Source organism: Natrix helvetica (genome assembly GCF_964273705.1).
Source record: "Natrix helvetica genome assembly, chromosome: 3".
Classification (NCBI taxonomy): domain Eukaryota; kingdom Metazoa; phylum Chordata; class Lepidosauria; order Squamata; family Natricidae; genus Natrix; species Natrix helvetica.
Genome location: NC_138549.1, coordinates 98,300,894 through 98,325,472, shown reverse-complemented (window position 1 = coordinate 98,325,472; position 24,579 = coordinate 98,300,894). Strand labels below are relative to the sequence as shown.

At 42.3% G+C, this 24,579-nt stretch overlaps 1 protein-coding gene across 2 annotated transcripts in view; it reads right to left on the bottom strand.

Moving 5' to 3' along the window:
- Positions 1-20,659, bottom strand: part of SLC44A5 (solute carrier family 44 member 5) — a 186,290-nt gene extending 165,631 nt beyond the window's left edge. Inside the window, exon 1 of one of the 2 annotated variants that reach the window (XM_081948273.1) lies at positions 20,288-20,659. In XM_081948273.1, coding sequence (XP_081804399.1) covers positions 20,288-20,324 — 37 coding nt within the window. In that variant the 5' untranslated portion in view covers positions 20,325-20,659. The remainder of the gene's footprint in view (positions 1-20,287) is intronic. The other variant, XM_081948272.1, reaches the window with a different exon arrangement.
- Positions 20,660-24,579: the final 3,920 nt, after the last annotated feature.

Sequence of the window (24,579 nt, the reverse complement as noted above, 5' to 3'; positions counted from 1 at the left end):
ATCTAATGTAGTATAGTACAATCACTGACTAATTACAATGGAGTAATCCCTACTGGATGCATATCTGAGAGCTATGCATAAGAGGAAGCCATATACTCTAACATAAAACTTGATTAGTATCCATCCATTGCTTCTTGTACTGCTCCAGATGCTTTGGACAATAGGTTGATCCCCTTTTCTCTATGACAGTCCCTTTTATATTGGACACTGCTATCATATCTTCTTCTCTTCATTAGAATAAACATACCTAAATGCTACAACCGTTCTTCATGTTTTAACTTCCAGTATTTAAGCAGGCAATACTTACTTACGCAGTATATATGCTTATTTTCCACTCTGAAAACAACAGAGTTTAAAAATGTTAAACTGGTGCAATATTCTGTTATTATAACATTACAATAAACTAGTATTAGCAGGCAAGACTTTGGTTTCCTACTCCTTTGAAATTCTGAAATCATTCTTTCAAGTCTGAATATGTTGCCTCCTTTTACCTTCATGAGAACTAGAAGGGATTTTGTCTGAGCAAATTACTCAGGTTACAGTTCTGGCCATCACTCACATTTTATCTGACCATTGTGGTTCTTCTTGCATTTTCTCAGTCTTATTCTTTCTTTCCTATACAACAATTTACACTTTAGGACAACCTTATATTAACTTCTCTTATCTTCTCTATGACTTAAGGCTGACTTACTTGATTACGTTAACTATTATTATAGAGCTGAATATAACATATCAAAAAGGTTCAGAAAGGCTGCTTTGTAGTTTTCGGAGTCTTTGGAACTACCATATAGATCAGGGGTATCAAACTCAAGGCCCGAGAGCTGAATTCAGCCAACGGGATCATTAGATCTGGCCCATGGAGCTGGCCACACCCACCCTAGCCATTCCCTCCCAGGTCAGACAAACCCTGATGCAGTCCTCAATGAAACTGATTTTGACACCCCTGATATAGATAGTGATCAGATCCATATAAAGAAATATTTTAAAGATAACTTCCGCTGAGAGATTGGCAATGAAAATTAGATGCCAAGATGAAGGCTTGCTTGCAGTTCAGCAATCTGGTGCCAGGTAGAGGACAAATGGATAATTTGAAAATATGAGGTAATTTTAATTGAAGTAGCTTAAATGTCTGATAGGGGTCACAATGACCTCATATATCATGACATCATTACACATATTATGCATAGATTGCAACTGGCCTTAGTCTCATCTTGACAGCACTGTGTAAATGATGTATATTACATAATTCACATCATTATGAAATGACATCGTAGTGTAAATGGTATCATTTTCCCTCTGCCTTCCTGAAACCCATGAGAAATATGTTGATGAACAGAACAGAACCCAAAAGGCGAAGTCCCCATAGTACACTCCATTCTAATTCCATGTTTTAAGATTCTTGACTTTTTCACCATTGGATAAGACAGCAATAATTTTTATTGGTATTTTTCCATGTACAGATTTGACTAGCAAAAACCATCATTGTGATGATTTAAAGGTGACCACACAAAAATGTTCTAACAATTATGTAGTAATGTCTTTATTGTACTTTTTGAATGTTAAAAATTATTAATATATTCCATATTTGGAGCTATGTCATCAAGCTTAGTTATTGCCAAGTATTACATATTGGAAGACAACATTTGCGTTTGGAAAGAACTACATTATATGTATATAAGTCTATGCTTCCCAACTCAAAATCAAAAATAAGGATGCCCAATAGATGAATATAAAAGCAGATTTTATTATACAGAAGTGTAAAATGTAGTACTATTGAAACATTGAATCCAGGAAAAAAAATTCAGAAAAAAGTCAGGTGTACCAATTTTATTTCTATATGAAATCACTTTTGGAATTTTTGTAAAAAGCTGCAGGAAATGAAATTTTGATTTTTGGGATTTGATTAGAACTACATGGAATTAAACAAATAATGTAGACTATTGTGAACTTTACAGTAGGCAATTTTTTGTCTGAGAAACTTGGAAGTCATCCATTTTCTGTTTTATTTCTTTTTTTTCTTTTTGCACTTTTATCTTTCTTTTTTCTTGATTTTCTCTTTTTTCGGTTTTTTTTTCTTCTTGCTCATTAAGTTTCATTCTTTTTTTAAAATTTAATATGGTTATATTTAAAAATGGGAGGAAATTGGGTTGTAGAGATGTATACAAATTGTTGCATACATGGACAACAATGATTATTATGCTATTCTGGAATGCTGGTGCAGCTATTTATGGTGTGTGATACAGAGCTGGATATAGATTTTCCCACATCAGTTGGGAGCCGCTGTTGCTGCTGCTAATTTCCTCAACATAAAGCTATCTTTAGTCTCAGATCCTTGTTTTAGCCAGCCCAAGGATCACATCATTCTCTACCCTAGCCTACCCTACACATTTGGAAGAATGGCACGTAGGATGTCAGATAAGGAAGTCAAAATGCCTTATAAAAGCAGAAATATTTATCAGAGCCTTACCTAAATGAAGTCCTTCCACTTACAAAAGGCCAAATTCCATTCATAGTCATTAGGAACATGGGTTACTCACTCATATTTTAAGACGAAAAAAATGCTCTGAAAAAGAGCAATATTAGTCAGAATTTATAATTAATATCTGTCTATTCTTGTTATGTCAGCTGAAATTTATAATCTGGTCATTCTTACCTCCAATATGTGTTCAATAACATTTCTGATACTGCTTATCTGCCCACCTTTTAAAAATGAAAACTTGCTTGTGAGAAAAATATACAATATTAATATACATGAATACTGCACTTCAACTTGAGACAAAGCTCAACCCTATGGAATAAAACAGCATACCTATGTTTAATCACTCAAGGTAGAAGGCCATTACCTGGCCCACCCAATTCCAAATCATTCCCAAAGCACTGTCCCACAGTAGTTATGTACGTCTGTACCCAGCAAGAGACAGGTAGTTGCCATGGCAACTATACCGGAAAGTTGAAGTTGGAATTTAAATTTGTTAAATTCTTTTTGGAGGTGCAGTGGATTCAGTGATGGATTAGATTTTCAATCTGGACTAACCCTGACAATAAGAAAATCACCTGTTGCTCCAACTGAAAATTTTAAAAAGATCTGTATTTGTTTCTGTTTAAAATTATGACTTATTGCTAGACAGACTGGAGCCATAAATGGACAAAGAAGTCCTCCCCAACATCAAATTGTGATCAACTGATTTTTCTTCTTCATTATCATCACCTCCATTCCTACTTTATCAATTTTTCCTTGATTCTTATTCAATTAATTGGGGTATCTAATTTTTTATTCATCTCTTTTGGTCCATTTTTTCTTTGTTCCTTTTTCCACACTAAATGCATTTACCTCAACCTTTTAGTAGAATAATTCTTCAATTTTATTACTTTTAAAGTATTTCCTTGGTTACTGGTCTCTCTCATAAATCACTCATTAATTCACTTCTTATTGTTTCATTGTAAAATATAATCGTAATTGATCTGTCTTAGAGAGAAGGGGAGGGGGGCGGGAAGGAACATGGGAGGGAAGGAAGGAAGGAAGGAGAGAGAGAGAAAGAAAAAAGAAAGAAAGAAATGCAATGATTATTTCCTTAAAGTGAAGCTGTATTTTTCATGATTCCTATTTTTGAACTGAAAGCAAATTGGAATAGTTTATGTCTTGAATTGTTGTAAGATGGCTAAGCTCTTTTGAGGCTCATGTCCAGTCATAAATATTCTGTATTTTGATCCAGTTTGCTATGATTTCTACACATGTTTTAAGGAATAGGAATAAAAGGTCATATACTTAAATGTTGACCTTATCTCTCCCTCCCTCCCACCCTACTTACCCTCCCACCCATTTTAGGGGAATAAGTGTACAAAAACTAACACCATTTTCTATAACAAAATTCTTACTTACTTTTTAATTCTTTGTACACTTGGGTTCATAACAAGCATTCCATAACTTAATTAACACATTACTGCAATGTTTTCCAAATTCTATATATTATATAGAAGAGCAGCCTCAAAATTATTTAAAATAGTCATTTTAAATAACATGCAGTACCAATTAATATTTTGATACCAGATGCTGAACTTTTTGGAATTACCAGGTATGATATGTTATTGAGAAGATATATGACTTTCAGTATCCCTATCTACATGCTTATAAGAAAAGCCATTAAGTTAGTCATTGTCAGCATAATGGGTTTTGAAAGTTTATACCAGACATTTACATATTCTGTGCTTTAAACATGTCTAAAATATAAATTTACAATAGATTATAATATTTCCAAAATGTCACTGCATCTCATTAGATCACCTCATGCAAACTTCTGGCCCAATATTTGGGATTCTTTCTTTATAGCAATTAAGAACAAGTTGTTTTTAGTTAATTACTAAAACCTAGTAATTCCACACTAATATGAAGAAATACAAAACCTTAGAACAAAATAATTTGTAACATGATACATGTTAATACCCTCCTTAGGGAAAAGCAAAGGAAGAATTATCTGTCACATAATGATGCAGTATAATCCATGACTAATGTACTTGATATGACACCACAGCAAAAAATACGGCCAGGATCTGTGTCATTATATTGCAATGTAGTTTTTATCATTTTTTCATCACCATAGTTTGTTCCGAATGCTTACGCATTTATTCCACAAGCACCAAATTTTCTTATTATAAATATATAAATATAATAAGTGGCTAGAGTCCTATACTATGAATGGAAGCGCACCAATCTCCCCAGAAAAAAGACAGTTTTATGATTAGTCGCTCATTAATTCATATCGAGTTCTCAAAATGGGTCCAACGATCCAACTGAGTTGACTCCTCAGTTTTACAAGCTTGCTACTATATGTAGCATGACTTCTCTACTTGGAAGCATCTAACACAAAGCAGATTTTATTTGGTTCCTCCCTGCACAAAAACACTTAACATTACAGTACAGAAACTAAAATCTGGTGAGAGAATTTTTCCCCTGATGTTTTAATTATAGTCGTTAACAGCTCTATAAATGAGCAGAGGGCAAAAAACTCAGAGAACTGATACAAGAGTTGTCTATTAAAATAATAATGCCAAAATGCTTATTTCTTCTTCCATTGAGCTCTGAGCAGTGCTCAAGCCATTAAAATGTAAAAATACTGTAGGAAAAATATACCTAGGTTTGAATCTGGGGGCTACTAATAAATAAGGCTTAAATTCCAGAGTTTCAAGTTACTGATTTTCTAAAGTATTGTTTTTCAAGTATCTGTAATAAAAGTATTTCATGGAGACTGTGTCCTTGAATCTTTCTCTGTGAACCTTCTAGTCCAGTGGTTCTCAACCTGTGGGTCAGGACCCCTTTGGGGGGTCGAACGACCCTTTCACAGGGGTTGCCTAAGACCATCAGAAAACACATATTTTAGAAAAAATACAGAAAACAGAAAATAATGTTATGGTTGGGGGTCACCACAACATGAGGAACTGTATTAAAGGGTCACGGCATTAGGAAGGTTGAGACCCACTGTTCTAGTCAAAGTATTTGCCCTGTTTAGAATAACAATTCTGTTCCTAATTATTGCATATCTACATTTTAATACTGTGTTTTTCTGAATCTTACTATCACATTTTTTTTTTGTACCTTACTGTGGATATACCATCAAATTTACATAGGAAGACATTGTAAACTTCGGCTATGAGTCATTGTATTGAAAACAATGGTACATAAATGAAATAAATAATTCTGACAGTGTCCATCTACACACAACTAAAACTCTTGCTCCTATAAAGTTTAAGTGCATCATCGGGCAACCATTTTTGATCCATGATATATCAAATGGACTAACTTATAAAATGTATCTAAAATCTGGGATCCATGGTGTTTTATGTAATTTGGAAAATTTCATAATACATTTTACGACTTAAAATCATCATAAAACAGTTTATGATACAATACAAAATGCTATAAAACATTACCTGTGCTGATGTTTGACTGTGGTATACAATTCTACATGGGTTATTTTCAAGGTAAATATAGCTCTGAAGATATCCCAACTTTTTTAGTGAATGAAGTGCATTAGAAGCTCTATCACTGTTGAAGGCATTGAGGAATCTGGTAAGGATATATCTCTGAAAGCATAATCGAACAGTTCACAGATTGGCTAATATTATATATAGGCCTCAAAACAAGTTGTTCTAAGAATGCAAAATAGCAAACATATTCTCTAAAGATTTAGAATTTGTATAGATAATTTTATCCCTGATTACTTCTGATGGGTTGATTGAAAAATAAAGGCCAAGAGTTATACCATCACTTTTGCTGCATGAGCCAAGATAATTTTTGAACTGACAATTGTCACTTTCAGTCCTTTCTCTTTTTCATATCAGATCGTTATTTTTAAGTTCTCTAAAGTTAAATGTATTGCAGAAATGTTTCACATCCCAGATGATTTTTTTTTAAAAAGGGCAACTGATCCTTTCAAGTTCCTATCAATAATATCAAATGTAAAAATTAGATTTATGGTCAAACTATTGAGAGAAAAGAGGAATCCACAAACTCTTTTGCATTCCTAAAACCTCAATGAAACAATTCTTTTTCATTCTTATTTTATAATAGAGAACTGAAGCTAAGAGCATGACTAGCTTGCAATAATTTGCAGCTGGTATTTGTACACAGAACTCCATGTTCAGTTCCAATAGGCCTTCTATTGATCTAAAAATTGCTCACAATAGACTTCTTAACAAAAACTGAATAGCTATTTTAAAAAAAAATCTTCCCCTTAAAATAGATTGTATTGTAAAAGCACTTTATGATATATTTTAAATACCAACTAAATATACTGTGCAGATGTCCATGGCACCATTTATACTACCAATTAAAACAAACATTCATCTCACGGTAGAACTTTCCTTAATGGCATAAGAATATAAAAATAGCGCTTGATAGCCCTATTTTGAAAAAAAAAATCAACCAGCTGCAAAAAAACAAAAAATCACTATAATTTACATTCCTTTTAGTTAAGGAATTAAAGTGAGCTAAATGTGAATAAGTACTTACGAACATTTCAATCCTGTATAAACTAATAATATATTATCAGACATATTTGTACTATATAGTTAAGCACATAATTTCTGCCAAATGTTTCTTTTGTTACACAACTGGCAATAAGTCAATTTGATAATGCAGTTTTTGTCACAGTAAGCTTATTTCAAAAACCAGATGCTAAATTGATTTATGATACATTTGAACCAATATAATTTTATTACAATAGTTGAAATAAATAAATGAAAGTGGTTATAGACAGGCATGTAATTAGTTGAACTGTTCACCACTCATGTTTCCCTATGTAAATTTTAAAGAATACAAATAACTTTCTACAATGGAATAGTCATTTTTGTAGCTTCTGAAACATGCATTAGTTGTTTTTTAAAACCTCCAGAATATGTTATTAATTTCCAAAATATCGGGTAGTCTTCAACTTATGACCACAATTGGAATTAGAACGACTATTGCTAACCAATCTGGTCATTAAGTGAATCATCACGACTACTCCTAATTTGACAATTGTGGTTATGTGGTTATTAAGTGAAACCAGTTTCCCTTATTGACTTTGCTTGTTGGAAGTCAGCTGGGGAAGACACAAATGGTGATCATGTGATATCAGGATACTGAAACCATTGTAAATAATGTAAATAACCAAGATCAAAAATCACAATAATGTGACTGCTGGAACACTGCAACATTTGTAAGTGTAAGCACTGGTCTTAAGTCCATTTTTTCAGTGCCATCATAATTCCCCGCCTTCCCATTCCCCGCATTCCTGAGCGCGCTCCACCGGCTCATGCTCCGCGATCCCCAACAGCAGCTGCTTTTCAGTGCTTTTCTGTGCGTCTGGCGTTTAGGACATCCAGCTATCTACCTAAATGCCAGACACACAGAAAAGCACTGAAAAGCACTTCGCCTCCACGCCACTTCGTCTTGATGACGTCGCTGATGTCGCTGCTGGGCGCGGCCGGATGGAGGTAACCAGAGTGGCGCCGAGGGGTCTGGGCGGATGAAAGAGCAAGCGAGCGAGTGAGCGATGGAGGAGCAGGCAGCCTGATCCTCAGTCACTCGTCCCCCGGACTGCCTTGGCGCCACTCTGGCTACCTCTGTCCATCCGCGCATGGCAGCTGCGGTGACATCATCAAGCCTCTGCCACTTCTGGACGTCGATTGCAGTCATGAGGAGCGCGCAAAGTACAGCAGAGGCAGGAAGGTTATTGGCGCTTCCGAGAACCCTCCTGCCTCCGCCGGTTGCCCAGCTGGCACCGCCCCCCCCCCCGCGCGCTCCTCCTCCTTCCTCCTCTTCCTCTTATATATATGAAACTCCCTCGTGGATATTATTATTTTATATATTATTATTTCATGATGAGAGGTGAGGCTCTTCCTCCCCTGCCTCCCCTGACCGCACGTCCCTGAAGGCAATACAATAAAATTACTTCAACAGAATATTCCTAGCAGTTGCAATGTTAATTGTTTAAAAACTTTGCTCTGTCAGAAACATATTTTATTTTACTTTAAATATCTCAAGTGAAAATTTTGTAGTACATTGCACAATTAAAGGATATTAAGGCACTGCAGTATGCAATGCTCATGCTGGATAAGTATTGCATTTGAAGCATACATATGTGCCTAAAATAAGCAATATATCACAAATGAGAACATAAAGGAAATCTTTACAAGTTTACAAAAGCTATTTGTGCATATCTTCTCAGATATCAATTGACTGCTTTGCATTCTACATAGCAAGACAAGCACCAAATTAATGCTATCCAAAGAGTCAGCCAACAGTCACAGTAATAACTTGAGAAGGAAAGTCATTAGTTTCAGCCAACAAAAAATTATGAATGGTTTAGCTGAAGATCTGTGGCCTGTTTGCAACACAGCTCATTTCAATGACTATAAACAAATGAAAGAAATCAATAAATGGTGGGTAATTAACAAATTATACAGAATGCTCCTTCTGAAAAGTAAACTATGTTTCTGCTCTGCCTGTACCTTTCAGATTATCTTTTTTTTAAATGCTACTATCATTTGTGGGAGGATCGCTCTCTGTACGCTGACAGCTGCATCTAACATGTTGAGATAGACAATGCTAGATAATGGGTACAATATAGCTAGATTTGCAGTGCTGTCAAGCTTCTGCCAAGGTTTTATTATTAGACACTTGGATGAATTCTACATTCTAAGCCTTTCTGTTCTGTGTCCAGAAACAATGAAAAGAAGATGACATATTCGTATAAAATTACACATTTTGATTTCTCTTATTATTCAGATTTATGTTAATAGATACTGAAGAAATTAGCTTTGCAACACTTTAACAAAGCCAAAAGTTATTTCAGAGGACAGCAGGTGGTCACTTTAAGTAGTTTCAAACAGGTATTACAGCTGTGCCCAGATGCTATGATACAGTGTGAATCTGAATTATTATGTATCCTCAGTGATTAGGTCAAGTGAAGCAAGTATCATTGGTTAGTTTGAATTTCCTTCCTTAGAGTTGATCATGTGCCATCAAGTCAGGATCAATTCTTAGTGACCATATAGATCATTTTTTTCCCATGAAGGTGTCCCTAATCTGGCCTTTAACCGATAGAATTGAAGGTATGATATTTTGGTTAGTTAGTAAAGGGTCTCAAATGCCAGACCTCTGGGTTACACATTAATCTCAGTTTTAAGAAAATGAAAATTAAATTATTACTAATCATGGATAATGGTGCCTTTATCTCTGAAATAAATGACAATCGGTGCTTGGCAGATTGTTTATTTTTCAGAGTTAGAGATTTTGACATCTATTTGTTGCAAGAATCAAAGCAAGATTAACTTCACGTTTTACTTTGGAGAAATTTTCTCAGCACTTTCTACCTTTCTTCCTTTATCAGTTAGAAAACTACCTGTGAAACAACATTTCAAATTGCTTTTCAAATTTGCATATAACAAAGAGACTGAAAAAAAATTGCAAGATAAAACATAAAGTCATCCACTTACAGTTGAAATTGAATTTAATTATTTCAAGGAGACACTCTCAAATAACTTGCATTATAACCCGATGGGAAGATTTCTAAGCAATAGGTAATTTATTTATTCACTAGTTACTTCATAATAGTTCTTAGCATCCTGTCCTGGTAATAGAATGGTGTACCATTTGGATTTAAGACATTTTGGTGTATTTCATGTTGATTCAGCCTTCCCCACTCTGTTATTCTTCAGATATGTTGGATAATAAGTCTAAATATTTCCAGCCAATACCGTGATTCCCCAAAAATAAGACCTGGTCTTATTTTCTTTTGGGCACTGATATAAGCACTTGGGCTTATTTTCAGGGTGGTTTTTTTTTTTTTTGACATGCGGGAGGTGGCGAGTGCAGGGACCGACAGGAGTGGGAGTGCTGCTACCGCCTGCCCTGCCCTCTATTTCACTGTTTACTTGCCTGCAGCTGCAATGACCCAAGCTCTCAGCATCCTGCCCTCTGCTCTCCCTGCCTACTGGCCCTGCAGCTTGTGTCTTGTTGCACCGCTGAAGCTGCTCATGGCAGGCCATGAGGCTCTTTGCACTGGTGGAACCGTTCTTAGAAGGACACCATGAGGCTTGTCATGCTGATGGAGCCACTCGTGCGTGCAATGGCACAACACACCATGCAGCAACCTGCTGCAAGCAGCTGCACCGGCACAACAAAGCTCGCGGCGACCAACAGTGACTCCATCAGTGCAATGAGCCTCACAGCGTCCTTCCGAGAGCAGTTCCACCGGCGCAATGAGTTCACCTACAACTAGCTGCAAAAGCAGTCGGGCAGTGGTGCAAAGGTGTTGGGGCATGTGTTGAAGCCTCAAATGAGGAGACTGAGGCGAATATAATACAACTGTAGTTTATTGAATAAGAACTGACAGGAACACAAACTAGTCGTCTGACAGCTATTTATACCAAGAGCTGTCAGACGACGAACCAATTGGAACAAAGTATTTCTCCCGCCGGCTGGCCGGTGCGTCTGGACCAATCAGGGGAGTCCAACTCTTCACTGCCCTCTGCTGGCCAGGCTCACCGGTACACAACACCCCTTTCCCCTGGATTGCGCAAGCGTAATCGTCTAGGTAAGACGGACGCCTGCGCACGCGCTGAGAGCGTCTCAAGGAAGATGGCGCCTCGCCCAGGGGAGGTGGAGTGTCGGCTCCGCTCTTGTGGCGAACAGGCCTGGCAGCGTCCTGGATGGGTCTTCCTCCCGGCAATGCACCGACAGCCAATGGTAAGTGAGCCAGCGCACCGGGGGGGGGCGGTTGCGAGGTCGGAGCTAGTGGCGTGTGGACGGTCGAGCCGGCAGGCGGCGTCGTTAGGGCCTGGTTGCTTTTCTGCAGGTGTGTTGTGCTCAGGTCCCTCCGGTCGCCGACGCAACTGGCTTATGTGCCGCCGCCAATGTCTGCCATCATCGAGGAGGACCCTGTAAGAACAGGGCCCCGTGATGTCAGTCACTCTGCCAGGTAGCCACTTTGGCTCGCCGGTGTAATTGCGAGCAAATATCCCCTCACCCACCAGAAAAGACCTGGGAGGGGGAGGAACGGCAGGGAAGGAAGGATGGTAGAGAGGGTGGAAACGGTCGAGGAGGGAACGAATGCGGCGGCCAAGCAATAGCTCCGCAGGGCTTTTGCCCGTGGTGGGGCAAGGGGTGGAGTGCTGGGAGCGGAGGTAGGTGGAGATGCGGGATGGCCAGGGAAGGGAGGCCATACGGGCCAGAGCTTCTTTAGCGGAGCGAACCGCACGTTCGGCAAGGCCGTTGCCCGCAGGGTGGTAGGGGGCCACCGGGGCATGGCGAATGCCCAGGGAGGCAAGGTAGGACTGGAATTCGGTGGAGGAAAATTGGGGCCCGTTATCGGAAACGATAACGTCAGGAAGGCCATGGGTGTTAAAGAGGGAATCCAAGATGCGGATAGTGGCCGAAGAGGTGGAGCTGGGCATGGGAAACAGCTCAACCCACTTTGACCAGGCATCCACCAAGAGGAAGAAGAGGCGGCCCCCAATGGGCCCCATGAAGTCGACGTGGAGTCGGCTCCATGGGCCCATAGGGAGTTCCCACTCCCTAGGTGGGGAAGAAGGTGGCGCGGAGCGCACCTGCTGGCAAGGGGTGCAACGTTGGACGTAGGCGGCGATGTCCGCATCCATGGACGGCCACCAGACATAGCCGCGGCCGAGGCTTTTCATCCGGACTATGCCAGGGTGACCGTCATGGAGGCGAGACAGGACAGCCGGCCGCAGGGAAGAGGGAACAACCACGCGGTTGCCCCACAGGAGGCAATCCTGCATGATGGAGAGCTCCAGGCGGCGGCGGAAAAAGGGGGAGAGTTGGGGATCATTGGAGGCTGCAGACCAGCCCCGAGTGACAGCGGCCATGGCACGATGAAGGATGGGGTCAGTTCGGGAGGCCAGGGCGATGTCCAAGACGGACATCGGTAGGGAGAGATCAGCCAGGAGGTTAATAGAGTGGACAGGGGCTGGATCCGTGACAGGAAGAGGCAGAGGGCAGCGGCTCAACGCGTCAGCGTGAGCGATGTGGCCGCCAGGCCTGTAGGACAATGTGTAGGAATAGGACGATAGGAATTCAGCCCAACGGGACATGCGGGGGGAGAGAATGGGGGGTGTGGGACGGTCCCCTGCAATAATGCCTAGGAGGGGCTTGTGATCGGTGATCAGGGAGAAGGGGCGGCCATATAAGTAATAATGAAAACGTTTTACTCCCGCAACGGCAGCAAGAGCCTCCTTATCCAGCTGGCTGTAATTTCGCTCAGTTCTGGATAAGGTGCGGGAGTAAAAGGCTATGGGCGCTTCAGAGCCATCAGGGTAAGAATGGCTTAGAACAGCCCCGACCCCAAAGGGGGAAGCGTCGCAGGCTAGGGTGAGAGGTAAGCGCTCGTCATACTGGGCGAGGACTGGTGGGGCAGTGAGCGAGCGCTTGACAGCCGCGAGCGCATGCGCTTCGCGGCTGGACCAGACCCATGGAGTGGAAGAGTCTAGTAAACGGTGAAGGGGTTCGGCCAGGGAAGCTTTGTGGGGAATAAAAGAGGAGTAGAAATTAAGGAGGCCAAGGAAGGCTTGGAGCTCCACTTTGTTGGAAGGAGTGGGGGCGGAGAGAATGGCTTCGACCTTTGATGGGTCAGGGTGGATGCCGTTGGCATCGATGAGGAAGCCGAGGAAGGTGACAGAGGGAACGCCGAGCTGGCATTTTGAAGGTTTGAGGTGCAAGCCGGCGGAACGGAATTTTTGCAGGACCAGGCGTAGGGTTTTGATGAGTTCTAATTGGTTGGGGGCGGCAATTAGAACATCATCAAAATAGGGGGTGACCCCGGGAATGCCATGGAGCAACCGCTCCATGAGTCCCTGGAAAATGCCGGGGGCCACGCTTACGCCAAACTGAAGGCGGCGGCATTTGAAAGCGCCGCGGTGCGTGACGATCGTCTGCGCAAGCGCGGTGGACTCGTCGACAGGCAGTTGCTGGTACGCCTGCGCGAGGTCCAGCTTTGCGAAGATGCGACCCTGGCCCAGGGTGTGCAGGACGTGCTGCACCACTGGCACAGGGTAGGGGTGTGATTGGAGGGCTTTGTTAAGTGTGGATTTGAAGTCCGCGCAGATCCTAATAGATCCGTCGGACTTCAAAGGCACGACTATGGGAGTCTCCCAGGGGGAGAAATCAACGGGTTCTAAAATGCCCTGGCCGATTAGTTTGTCCAGTTCGGCGTCGACTTTTGCTTTTAACGCAAAGGGAAGTCGGCGGGCCTTCAGGCGGATTGGAGAAACTGACGGGTCGAGGTTGAGGGAGATAGGAGAGCCGGTATAGCAGCCTAAAGAGGGGGAGAAAACATCGGAGAAGTCGGAAAGGAGGGAGGAGATGGAGGGCGGGGTAACAGGAGGGAGGGGTGAAAGTGAGTGAACCCCAGCAATAGAAAGGCCGAGGGCCTTAAACCAATCCAGTCCTAGAAGGGAAGCGAGGGGGTTTTTTACAATTAGCAAGGGAAGCTTTGCCTTGCGAGAACCCAAAGAGACGTTAAAGGGTCGGCAGCCCAATAGGTCTATGACATTTCCCTGATAGTCGCGTAAGCGGCAATCAGGGGGTTGTAGATGGTGAAGTTTAACCCAAGGCAGTAATGAGTTAAGGGTGGCCCATGACATAACGGATCGGGCCGACCCTGTGTCCACTTCCATAGGACAGGGCACCCCCTCAATGGAGATTGGGAGGTGCAGCTTACCTCGGCCCTCCAAAGTTGAGGAGGCCGAGTCTACAAGCCATTCAGGGTAGGCTTCAGTTGGGTCCCCCACGGAGAGGGAGTGCTGACGTCGGGAAGACATAGAAGGTGGCTGACGGCCCGGAGGAGGTTGCGGCAGAGGGCTGCGGCGGTTCTGTTGGCCGGAATGGCAAACTGCAGCGAGGTGGCCCTTCCTGCCGCATTGGTGGCAGAGGGCTTGCCGGAACCTGCACTGGGAGCGTTGGTGGCGGCCGCCACAACTGAGGCACTGACGTCCATCCCGGGTGGAGAGGGTTTGAAGGCAATCGGCAGTTTGGTCTACCTCAGCGTGAAAAGAAGAAGCGGTAGATGGAGCGTAGGCTGAAGAAGGTGCCGCGTAGGGAGAGGGTGGCAAGTAAGCGGCATGCGGGTGCTGACTGAGGTGGCTGAAATCCGGTGTGGATTGATCAGCCATTTCATAAGCCCTGGCATCATCGACCGCGATTTTTAAAGTTAACTCAGGGCGAGCTAGGATGCGGCGATGGAGTTTTATGTCTCGTAGTCCATAGATAAATTGTTCTAACAGCGCGTCTTCTAAGTCACTAAATTCACAGAGACTTGCCTCAGCGCGGAGAGCGGCCACGTACTGGGCAATGGTTTGGCCCTCCTTTTGAATGCACCGGCGGAAATATTGCCGCCGGGCAAAACGAGACGGGGCGGGCTCGTAGTGTTGCTTGAGGCGAGCCAGGAGTTCGTCCCAGGGCAGCGAATTGGCAGGATCGGGAGCAGCGAGAGCCCTCGCAGTGGCGAACATCTCCCTCCCGCAGTAGTTCAGGAAGATTCCGCGCTTTCGTTCCTGGGAAAGGCTGACGAGATCGTGGGCTACGAGGAAGCAGTCGAACCTCTCGAGGAAAGCTTCCCAAGCCTCAGCCTCTGGCCGGAACGGCGAAAAGGCAGCATTTGAAGCCATTTGCGGCACTATGTAGGGTTGCACGTCGCCCGTCCTCGTCGCCAGTGTTGAAGCCTCAAATGAGGAGACTGAGGCGAATATAATACAACTGTAGTTTATTGAATAAGAACTGACAGGAACACAAACTAGTCGTCTGACAGCTATTTATACCAAGAGCTGTCAGACGACGAACCAATTGGAACAAAGTATTTCTCCCGCCGGCTGGCCGGTGCGTCTGGACCAATCAGGGGAGTCCAACTCTTCACTGCCCTCTGCTGGCCAGGCTCACCGGTACACAACAGCATGGGAGGCCTGACTGCAGGGTCCTGAAGTATGCAGGTGCAGGGCACATGGGAAATCTACAATACCCCCACCCCAACCCTAGCTTGACTATTACACCTGCGCCTCGCCGCACCTCATATAACAAATGGTGGGCATAGCTTAAATAGGGTTTATTTTTGGGTAGGGCTTATATTAGGCACAGGCGTGAAAATCGGGCTAAGGCTTATTTTCGGAGTAGGGCATATTTTCGGGAAAACATGGTATTAGTTCCCCACACCTGCTAAGATCAAACTTAACAAAGGTATCCATGGAAGAGGCCAGAAAAATAAGATGGCAGATTCCACTGTGTGATCAATGCTTTGCCCTGTTTTTATGTGTGCCATGCACATGGCACATGTAAAAAATAAAGAGTGGGGTTTCTGCCAGGCAGTCGTAGTCAGCATCTTTTATCTTATCCAGCACACACTTATACACACCCATGAGACTAAAGAAAGTCATGTCACAATTTTTAGAGGTAATCATATGAATTTGTTGCAGAAGAAGTGTAAGTACATTGTGTCTTTAAAAACCAACATTGTTATTAGAGCATAAACCTTTGTAGATTATGCGTACAGAGCAAAATGAATCATAGGAAAGAATAGGAAAAGGAGAATCGAGAGGAAAACAAAATGTTGCTAAGTGACAGAAGACTCTTCATTACATTGCTACACTTTCTAGTTGAATGATTTTCTTGTGAATCTACATGGCACAAACCGGTTGTTTGTATGCCATATTATTTCAGGTTGCTCCAAACAGAATTTTACGTACAAGCCGGGCTGTGTTTTGTGAGTAGAGCTGCTATACAAATTTTGTTAATAAATATTTGATTAATAAATACACAGGAATCTCACATAGACTAGCCTCATCCTATAATAAACAGATATTGCATGGTTTTTTTCATTCAAATGATAGGGAAGAAACAAAACTCAGTAGTTCAGTCCCTGGTTATCCAGTTAAATGGCTAGAAAGCAGACGTGGTATTCAGCTGGTTCTTACCGGTTCACATGAACCGATAGCGGCAGCTACTGGAGACTCCGCCCACCCACCCCGATGTAATGCGTGACCTTCTGCACACTCACACTTGCGAACCAGTAGCAAGGGTAAGTGAATCCCACCACTGTTAGAAAGTAATGAAAAAAGTATCATATTTTTCGGCGTATAAGAAGTACCGGAGTATAAAAGGCAGTAAGGTTTTGAAGAGGAAAATAAAAAAAAGTTTTTGCACTCTGCAAACCTCCCCAAAATGGCCAATGTTTCACAAAAACGGGCCCATTTCTCCCCCCCAAAAGGCACTAATAGCCTTTAGGGAGCTTGCAGAGTGCTCCTGGAGGGGTGAGGGGGCCAAAAATGAGCAAAAAACGGCCCATTTTTCACAAGAATGGGCCTGTTTTTCATTTTTAAAAAGGGCATGGATAGCCTTTAGGAAGCTTATGGAGTGCGTCTGAGGGTTGGGGGGGGGGTAAAACTGAGCAAAAAATGGGCCATTCTTTGCTCATTTCTGCCCTCCCCAGCCCCCAGGAGCTCTCTAAAACCTTCCTAGAGGCTATGCACGGCCATTTTGGTGAAGGGGGTGGGGTTTTGGGAGGCAAAAAATGCTGTATTCAGTGTATAAGACGCACCCAGATTTTCAGCCTCTTTTTTGAGGGAAAAAGGTGTGTCTTACACTCCGAAAAATACGGGATGCACCAGTTCAGATAGTCCTCAATTTATTATCACAATTCAGCCCAAAATTTATGTTGCTCAGTGAGGCAGTTGTTAAGCGAGTTCCCATTTTATGACGTTTCTTGACACAGTTGCTAAGTGAACCACTGCAGCTATTAAATTAGTACCATGATTAAGTGAGTCTGTCTTCTCCATTGACTTTGCTTGTCAGAAGGTTGCAAAAGGTAATCCCATGACCCTGGGATTCAGCAATGGTCATAAATATGAACCAGTTGCCAAGCATCTGAATTCTGATAGCAATAGCACTTAGACTTATATACCACTTCACAGTGATGTCTAAGAGGTTTACAGAGTCAGCCTGTTGCCCCCAACAATCTGGGTATTCATTTTACCAACCTTGGAAAGATGGAAGGCTGAGTCAACCTTGAGCCTGGTGAGATTTGATCTGCCCAACTACTGGCAGCCAGTGATCAGCAGAAGTAGCCTGCAGTACTGCACTCTAACCACTGTGCCACTGTGGATCACATGATTATGAGGATCATGCAATGATAAGTGTGAAAGTTCTGTCACTTTTTTCAGTGCCATTGTAATTTTGATTGTCACTATGGTTGCAAGTTGAGGATTACCTGTCGTTTATTTATAACTGAGACCCAGTTTGTGTACTGGTAGTCCTGTATTTATGATTATATTTGAGCCCAAAATTTATGTTGCTAAGCAAGATAATTGTTAAGTGAGTTTTGCCCCAGTTTATGACCTTTCTTGCCACAGTGAATTAAGTAGCTTTAGGTTAATCACTGTAGATGTTACGTTAGTAATATGATTGTTAAGTGAATCTGATTTCCCAATTGACTTTGCTTGTCTGAAGTTTGCAAAAGGTGATCACGTGGCCTGCCACCATCATAAATAAATACCAATTGCCATGTGTCTGAATTTTTCTTACATAGGGATGCTGCAATGGTCATAGGTATGAATAATGGTCATAAGTTACTTTTTTCAGTACCATTGCAACTTTGAATGGCCACTAAATGAAAGGATGTAAGTCAAGAATTACCTGCAGTGATGTATAAGGTTCTGGACTAGACCTTAGGAGACTGTGAGCTCCAGTTTTCTCATATGTATGAATGCCCACCGGATAACCCCCTTTCAGCCCAACCTGCCTTATAGAGTTGTAAAGAGAAAATAGGAGGTGGAAGGTTTATGCACACTGCCTTGAGTTGTAAAAATAACGGCAGGATAAAAATCAAATAAAAAAACAATTCAATACAGGGTAGTATCTTATATTCATAAGACGTATTTATATCCTTATGGAAAACCCAGCTCTTATTTGTATGCATTTCATGTACATATTAAGTGCTCTTATGCAAAAAGAAGATTGCCGTATATCATAATATAGGGCTCATAAAAATGTATCTATTTTAGCTTCCTCCCCTCCAATATTGATCTCAAGACTTACACAGGCAACACTGTAGGCATTATTTGTAAGATGCTGTATGGTATGCAATCAAACAGATGAAATATGCCTTGTCATTGTGAACAAAGAAGGATATGAACCATTGAGAAAACTCTAATAAAATAGTTGCTTCGCTTCCCCCCCCCCAAGAAAAACTAGTAATAACTACTACATTTTTGTGGCTTCCTTTTCACTCTTGATGTGCCAGAGATACCCATCCCATAATGATCTTTAAAATCCATTGATCACTTTGAATATCTACAAATCCTGAGCATGGTTTAATAATTTTTTTATATCTACAAATCCTGAGCATGATTTAATAGAATCCTATATGATCATTCCTATTGCAGTAAACCAGAATGTATTATTTTCTGACTAAATCCAAATTTCAAAGCCGGACATAAATAGAAGATACCTGGCAAAAAAACACCTTTTGGTACTGAACTGGAGGACAGAAGAAAACATTTTGACATCTAAATTGGGATTTTTAAAGGCATGATGAGGAGACCCGTCTACCTTGCAAATCACACAGTGCATCCATCCATCTCTACCCTGACTCTGAACTGCAAATTATATGATATGGCCACATGGACCATAATGCCACTACATCCCAGCTTTTTACACCCATGTATTCCTGCCTTAATGAGCCCTTACATAACGAGCAAAGAAGACTAGCTGTTTGTCTGGACCCAGAAAAAGTGGCTGTGAATAACAACGGTTTATTTATCGCTTCTGCTTTCAGAACTCCTCTAAGATCTTTCAAGTCCCCTAAGGGCTGTTCCCAAACCCCACGTCCCTCATTCATTGCCTCTTTCTTCAAGAGTCACTGGAATCAACTCAGTCCCCGTAGCCCACAAATTCACCCCTTGCTTTTCCTGCCCAAAAGATTCTTGTCCGTCCCCCATCCCCAGCCCAGCCCCCTTTCATCTCCCTCACCTCCGCGCCCCCGGATTTATTGCCCTCAACTCGTAGGAAGTAACACTCAGCAGGAATAGTTTCTATCCAGTCAGAGCAAAGGAGGCAGGCAAGCCAGTCCCAGCCTGGCTTTTGCTTGTTTATCTCGCGACCACCCACTCCCAGAAGCGCTGTCCCGGAGGGGAAGGATCCCTCCACCCTCTTTAGCCACTCGCCGTTCCGCCTCACAGCCTCCCCCCTACCACCACCACCACCACCCCGTCTCAAGCCTTGTCCTCCCTGGCCCATGCCTGCCCAGTCCCCCGGCCCCCAACCGGCCAATAATTCCCTCCCGGGAGAGGGAGACAAAGCTGCGTGGGTGCACCTGCCCCCGTCAGGGCTGCCTCCTGTTTCTCCTCAGCCGAGCCCGCGCGCCCGAGAGGAAAAGGCGAAACGCACCGGAGTTCTTCTCCTCCTCTCTGCCCCCCCCTCCTCACGCAGCTCGAGCCCCAACTTTCCGACCTCCTCAAGGACGCAGCAACAAGCCGCCTTGGCGGAAGAAGGCAGAAAGGGGGGAAACGGGGGCGGCCGGAACGGGTGCTTTCCTCCCTTTGCTTTCTCTTTCCCATCCCCAGGCAACCCCCCCCCCTCCCAAAAAAACCCAACTCCGGCAGCTGGATGCGCGGGCTGAAACAGGCCAAAAATACCCAGCCCAACCGCCCGGACTAGGTTGCGGCGCCGAGCGCGCCCCTCAGCCCGCGCTGCTGTGCTTTTGCAAGCCGGCCACCTGCCTTCCTTGCCTCCTTCAGCCCGACTTACCGTAAGGAGAGACAGCGGCGTCCCCTTTCCTAGCCATGGTCCTCCGCCGCCTTCTGGGCTGACGGAGCTCGGAGCCAGGGCGCCTCTCCGCCCGCTGCTCAGCGTGCTCTTTGTTGCTGTAATGGCATGAGAGGCGGGCGGAGGGGTTGGGGAAGAACGGCGGCGAGGCAAGCAGCCGAGCCCCAGGTGCTTGTTTTTCTCCTCCTCCTCCTCTTCTACTTCCTCCGCTCGCTGCACTTCTCTGGCGCCCCCGAGCACTCCCCCCTCCAAGGCTCCCCCTTTGTGCCTCCCGCTCTCCCGCTCAAGACAGAAGAGCCGCTGCCGGAGAATAGCGAGGCGAGCTCTCCGAGAGGTGGCAGCGGCGGCGACGCTGGCAGCCGCAGTTGCTAAAAAGCTTCCTCGGCCTTCGCAGGCATGCAGAGGAGGAGGAGGAGGGGGCACGTGGGACTTCCCCCCCGGCTTCAGCCCGCCCCTCGATCCGTATGCAGCGAGCCAGAGCGCACCGACAGCCCCGGGAGGGCGCCACAAGCTCCGCCCCTCGCGCGGGGAGCGGCGGCCGAACTTCAGGCGGGAGCGGAGACCAGAACTTCACTCCCCCCCATCCTCCTTCTGCGGTAGCTTCGGGCTGGCTTGCAGGGTTGCCGGCGGGGATGGGAATCAAAGGCATCTTGATCCCGACGGTCTCCACCCACCCACCTCTTCCTCCGTTCCGTTTCATTGTTTCCCGAAATTTAGGAAGGCAGGGAGGGCGTTTCGATTGGAGGCGTCGTGGTACGGATTTTCTTGCCTTTACGGCGCCTTAGCTTGCGGACCGAATCTTAACGTGCTAGAAATCTTTCAGAGATTTATATCCAACTTCGGGGGTGAAATCAGTAATTCGGGGACAGATCGACTGTTTTTTTCGAAAGTGAGCGGCCACTTTCTGGCCAATGCAAAACGGGCGGTCTTATCTGCGCCTTGGAAAATTGCCTGAGGAAAGTTTTCATTCCCCCCCCCTCCCTGATTCCGGAGCTGTCCTTTGCCTCTCGTGCTGATATCCTGCGTTTTTTCTTTACGCGAAGATCGCGTCGTTGAATTCATCCATTTGCTGTCAAAGAGAGGCCTTGTTAAATTTCTATAAATGGGGCTCGATTCGTTGGGTGGCAGTTACCTATTATTATTTTTTAAATAGTATTTCAGATTGAGCAAGGGAGGAGAGAACGACAGCAGCCTGATCCACGTTTCAAGCGGTGTGCATCAGATAAAGGAAAGAAGCACTGTGGCAATTGAAAGGCTAACAAGTTTTATTATGAGCGTGAGCCTTCTCTATCTGTGGAAAGTTTATGCCATAATAAATTGTCAAAGCTCAGAGTTGTTTTGGAATTGGGCAAAACAAAATTGAATTAAATGTTCAGTGTTGTTTCTGAACGTCTAAAATTGCCACCCTTCACGTACATTTAATGGATACAAGCAGTAATGTGCAAAATATAAGAATACAGAAATGTTATATATTCTCTTCCTGGTTCTATATTTCCATTGGGCTACATTTTCTCTCTGTGTGTATTAGTGAGTCTATTTATTTGAACAATTTGTATTCTCACAGAAAGATTGTATTTTGCACTTTACATTTCATATGTAGGCCATTATCCCATTACTTTAATCTAACCATAAGAATGCAATTAATCTGTAACCTATACTTTCCAAATCTGTGAAATATCCATATAAATAAGGTTTGAATTAGAAAATATATAAGCTTTTATGTGACAGAAGAAGGTTTGATGAGACATTGATACCCACTTTCACATGCATTAAAATCCTGGTTTTCTTCATTGATTTTTATGGTTGTACTAACTTGTGCCCATTAATAATTTAAAAATTATTTTTTCAGTAAACCAGGAAATCACAGTTCCCCCTTATATGTCTCTTTTCTTTTTTTACAATCATTCTATTTCATTCCATCTCTTTTTCCACAACCTGTTCATTACTCTTGCTTATTGAATTCTCTGTCTATAAGTGTAATTGATTTTACTCCCACAAAATTCAAGATCAGCTAAATTAGCTGGTAGTTCCTCTTACACATGGATACTGCCATTTAACCCACATCCCTATTTTTTAGCATTAAAAACAAGACTATACACCTGGTGATATGAAAACATAATTGCAATGTTTGCAAATACAACAGTAAAGCATGGTGAGGTAACAATTGCTTTGGCTACATTTCATTACATTGGTTATTCTTTTATGTGAATTACAGCAAACTGCAAATAGTATTTCTATTTTCATTACTGAATGGTTCACTCCAGTTGCCTACTTCAGGCAAGCAAATGTCACTGGATCTCTATGTATCAAATGCTCAATTCATCAAACCAGTATAAACTCATCTAAGTTGGGCTATGTTATATTTAGTGTATTGGATATATAATACATCTCTTAATGCATTTTTGTGTAAGGAAATGGTGCTTGCTTGCTTTGGACTTCTCTACATTGAAATTCCTTTTTATTCTTCCTGGTAGAAACTGCATCCTTTATTCTTCTGAATATGTACATTAACGGACAAGGTTTGTATCAATCTAAATGAAAGAATATCTACTATATGCAAAGGTATGTTCTTTCTGAAATCACCTGAATATTGCTATTTATTTAATTATGGTTATATTATTCTTTTAAATATATTAAGGCATGTAATAACAGTTATTATTTCTATTAAACAGAAGAAATATCTGCTGATATGTATTGTAAAATATAAAGCATATTAGCTTCACTTGTGAATGCAATTTCCTGCTAGAACGCCCTCTAGTGTTGCTCTACAATTTTATAATGAAGCTATCTTTAGCTACCTTTCATCCATAGGTTAGAGATGAATTGTGGAACTATCTTTCATTTGACTTTGAAAATAGTTAGCTTCCTTTTATCTTATTGCCTTTGGCAATAATTACTTGGAGATTAATTTATACATGCATTCTTCCATGCTGAATTATATTTTTTAAAATACACAATTCAGATGTCCAGCTTTCAAGAAATCTGTATCGATACGTTCAAAACAAAATAATTTACCAAATAAATTATCACCATGATCTAAGAAAACTGTTCAAAAGTTATTAATTTTAGAAGTACAGAAGAAAATTCTTCACATAAATCAAGCATAACACAGTGAAAGAACACATTTTTATTACATGAGCACCGTGTTTACCACATTTACCATTTAGCATACTGCGTTCAAAATATAGGCCAGTTTGGGTGAGTTATTTATTAGTGTGCATATACTTGGCAGTTGGATACAATTAGTTACTTTTTAATTGAAGAAAGTCTGCAATTAGAGCCAAGGCATGAGAGTATTAATAACATCTTAAATGCCAGGTGTTTACCAATCACTTTGAAACAGAAAGCAAGATTTCCCACCCACTTCCCAAAAGAATAATACCATAGCAGAATATAAAAATTAATTAATCTTCCAGCACTCACTTTCAAGGACCAGATTGTGAAGCCCTGTTTTATGATATTAGAGCTGTGAGAACGAAGCACTAGGCTTATCTGTGGGATGTATTCTTACCACTGGAACTATGGAGCTTCCAGGTTCCATAATGCTTACTATAAATCAGAAGTTGCTGAAGGAAGTAGCTGAGACATTGTTACCAATATATATAGTACCTCAGCTTCATTCCTTGTGGCTATTTGGCTATGTTCTTTTTACCCCTTACATACTGATAGGAGTACCTATCGATGACAATAGCCTGGCCTTGAATGCAACACTAAAATATATTTCTTATATATCACACGTGAAAGCTTTAATCTTGCAGACTCTCCATTTCTTTCCAGCACAACTGCAAGGAGATTGGAAGTTTTTACTTCAATTTTCAGCTCATTATATCTGAACCCTGAGAGACTACGGTATGAACTATGATTTAATGGAAGAGGTCAATGTTAATAATTGTGCCTTGTTTCAATAAACCCATTCCCATTTTGGATATAATGAGAAACAATAAATTAGCAGGAAATAAGTTTTGGGCCTTCTCATTACTATGCAGCAGAGAAAGGAGGAAGAATTATCAATCATGTCTCATGCTCATAAAATGAAATTGTAGTCATATGGGAAGGGAGCAAATTTGGATTCTCCATTTTTAAGAAGGGTGAATAAAATGATGTCTACATAATTCTGTATAGTTTTCAAATTCTGAATAAAAAGTAAACTGTTTAGCTTATGTGTACAATAGCCTAATGTTGTTCTACTATGTAGTGGGTTTCGATGTATTACAAAATTGCTTTTATAATGCTTTCTAACTAAAATTAGAATTCTGTTTCTTTTTGTTTTTCAA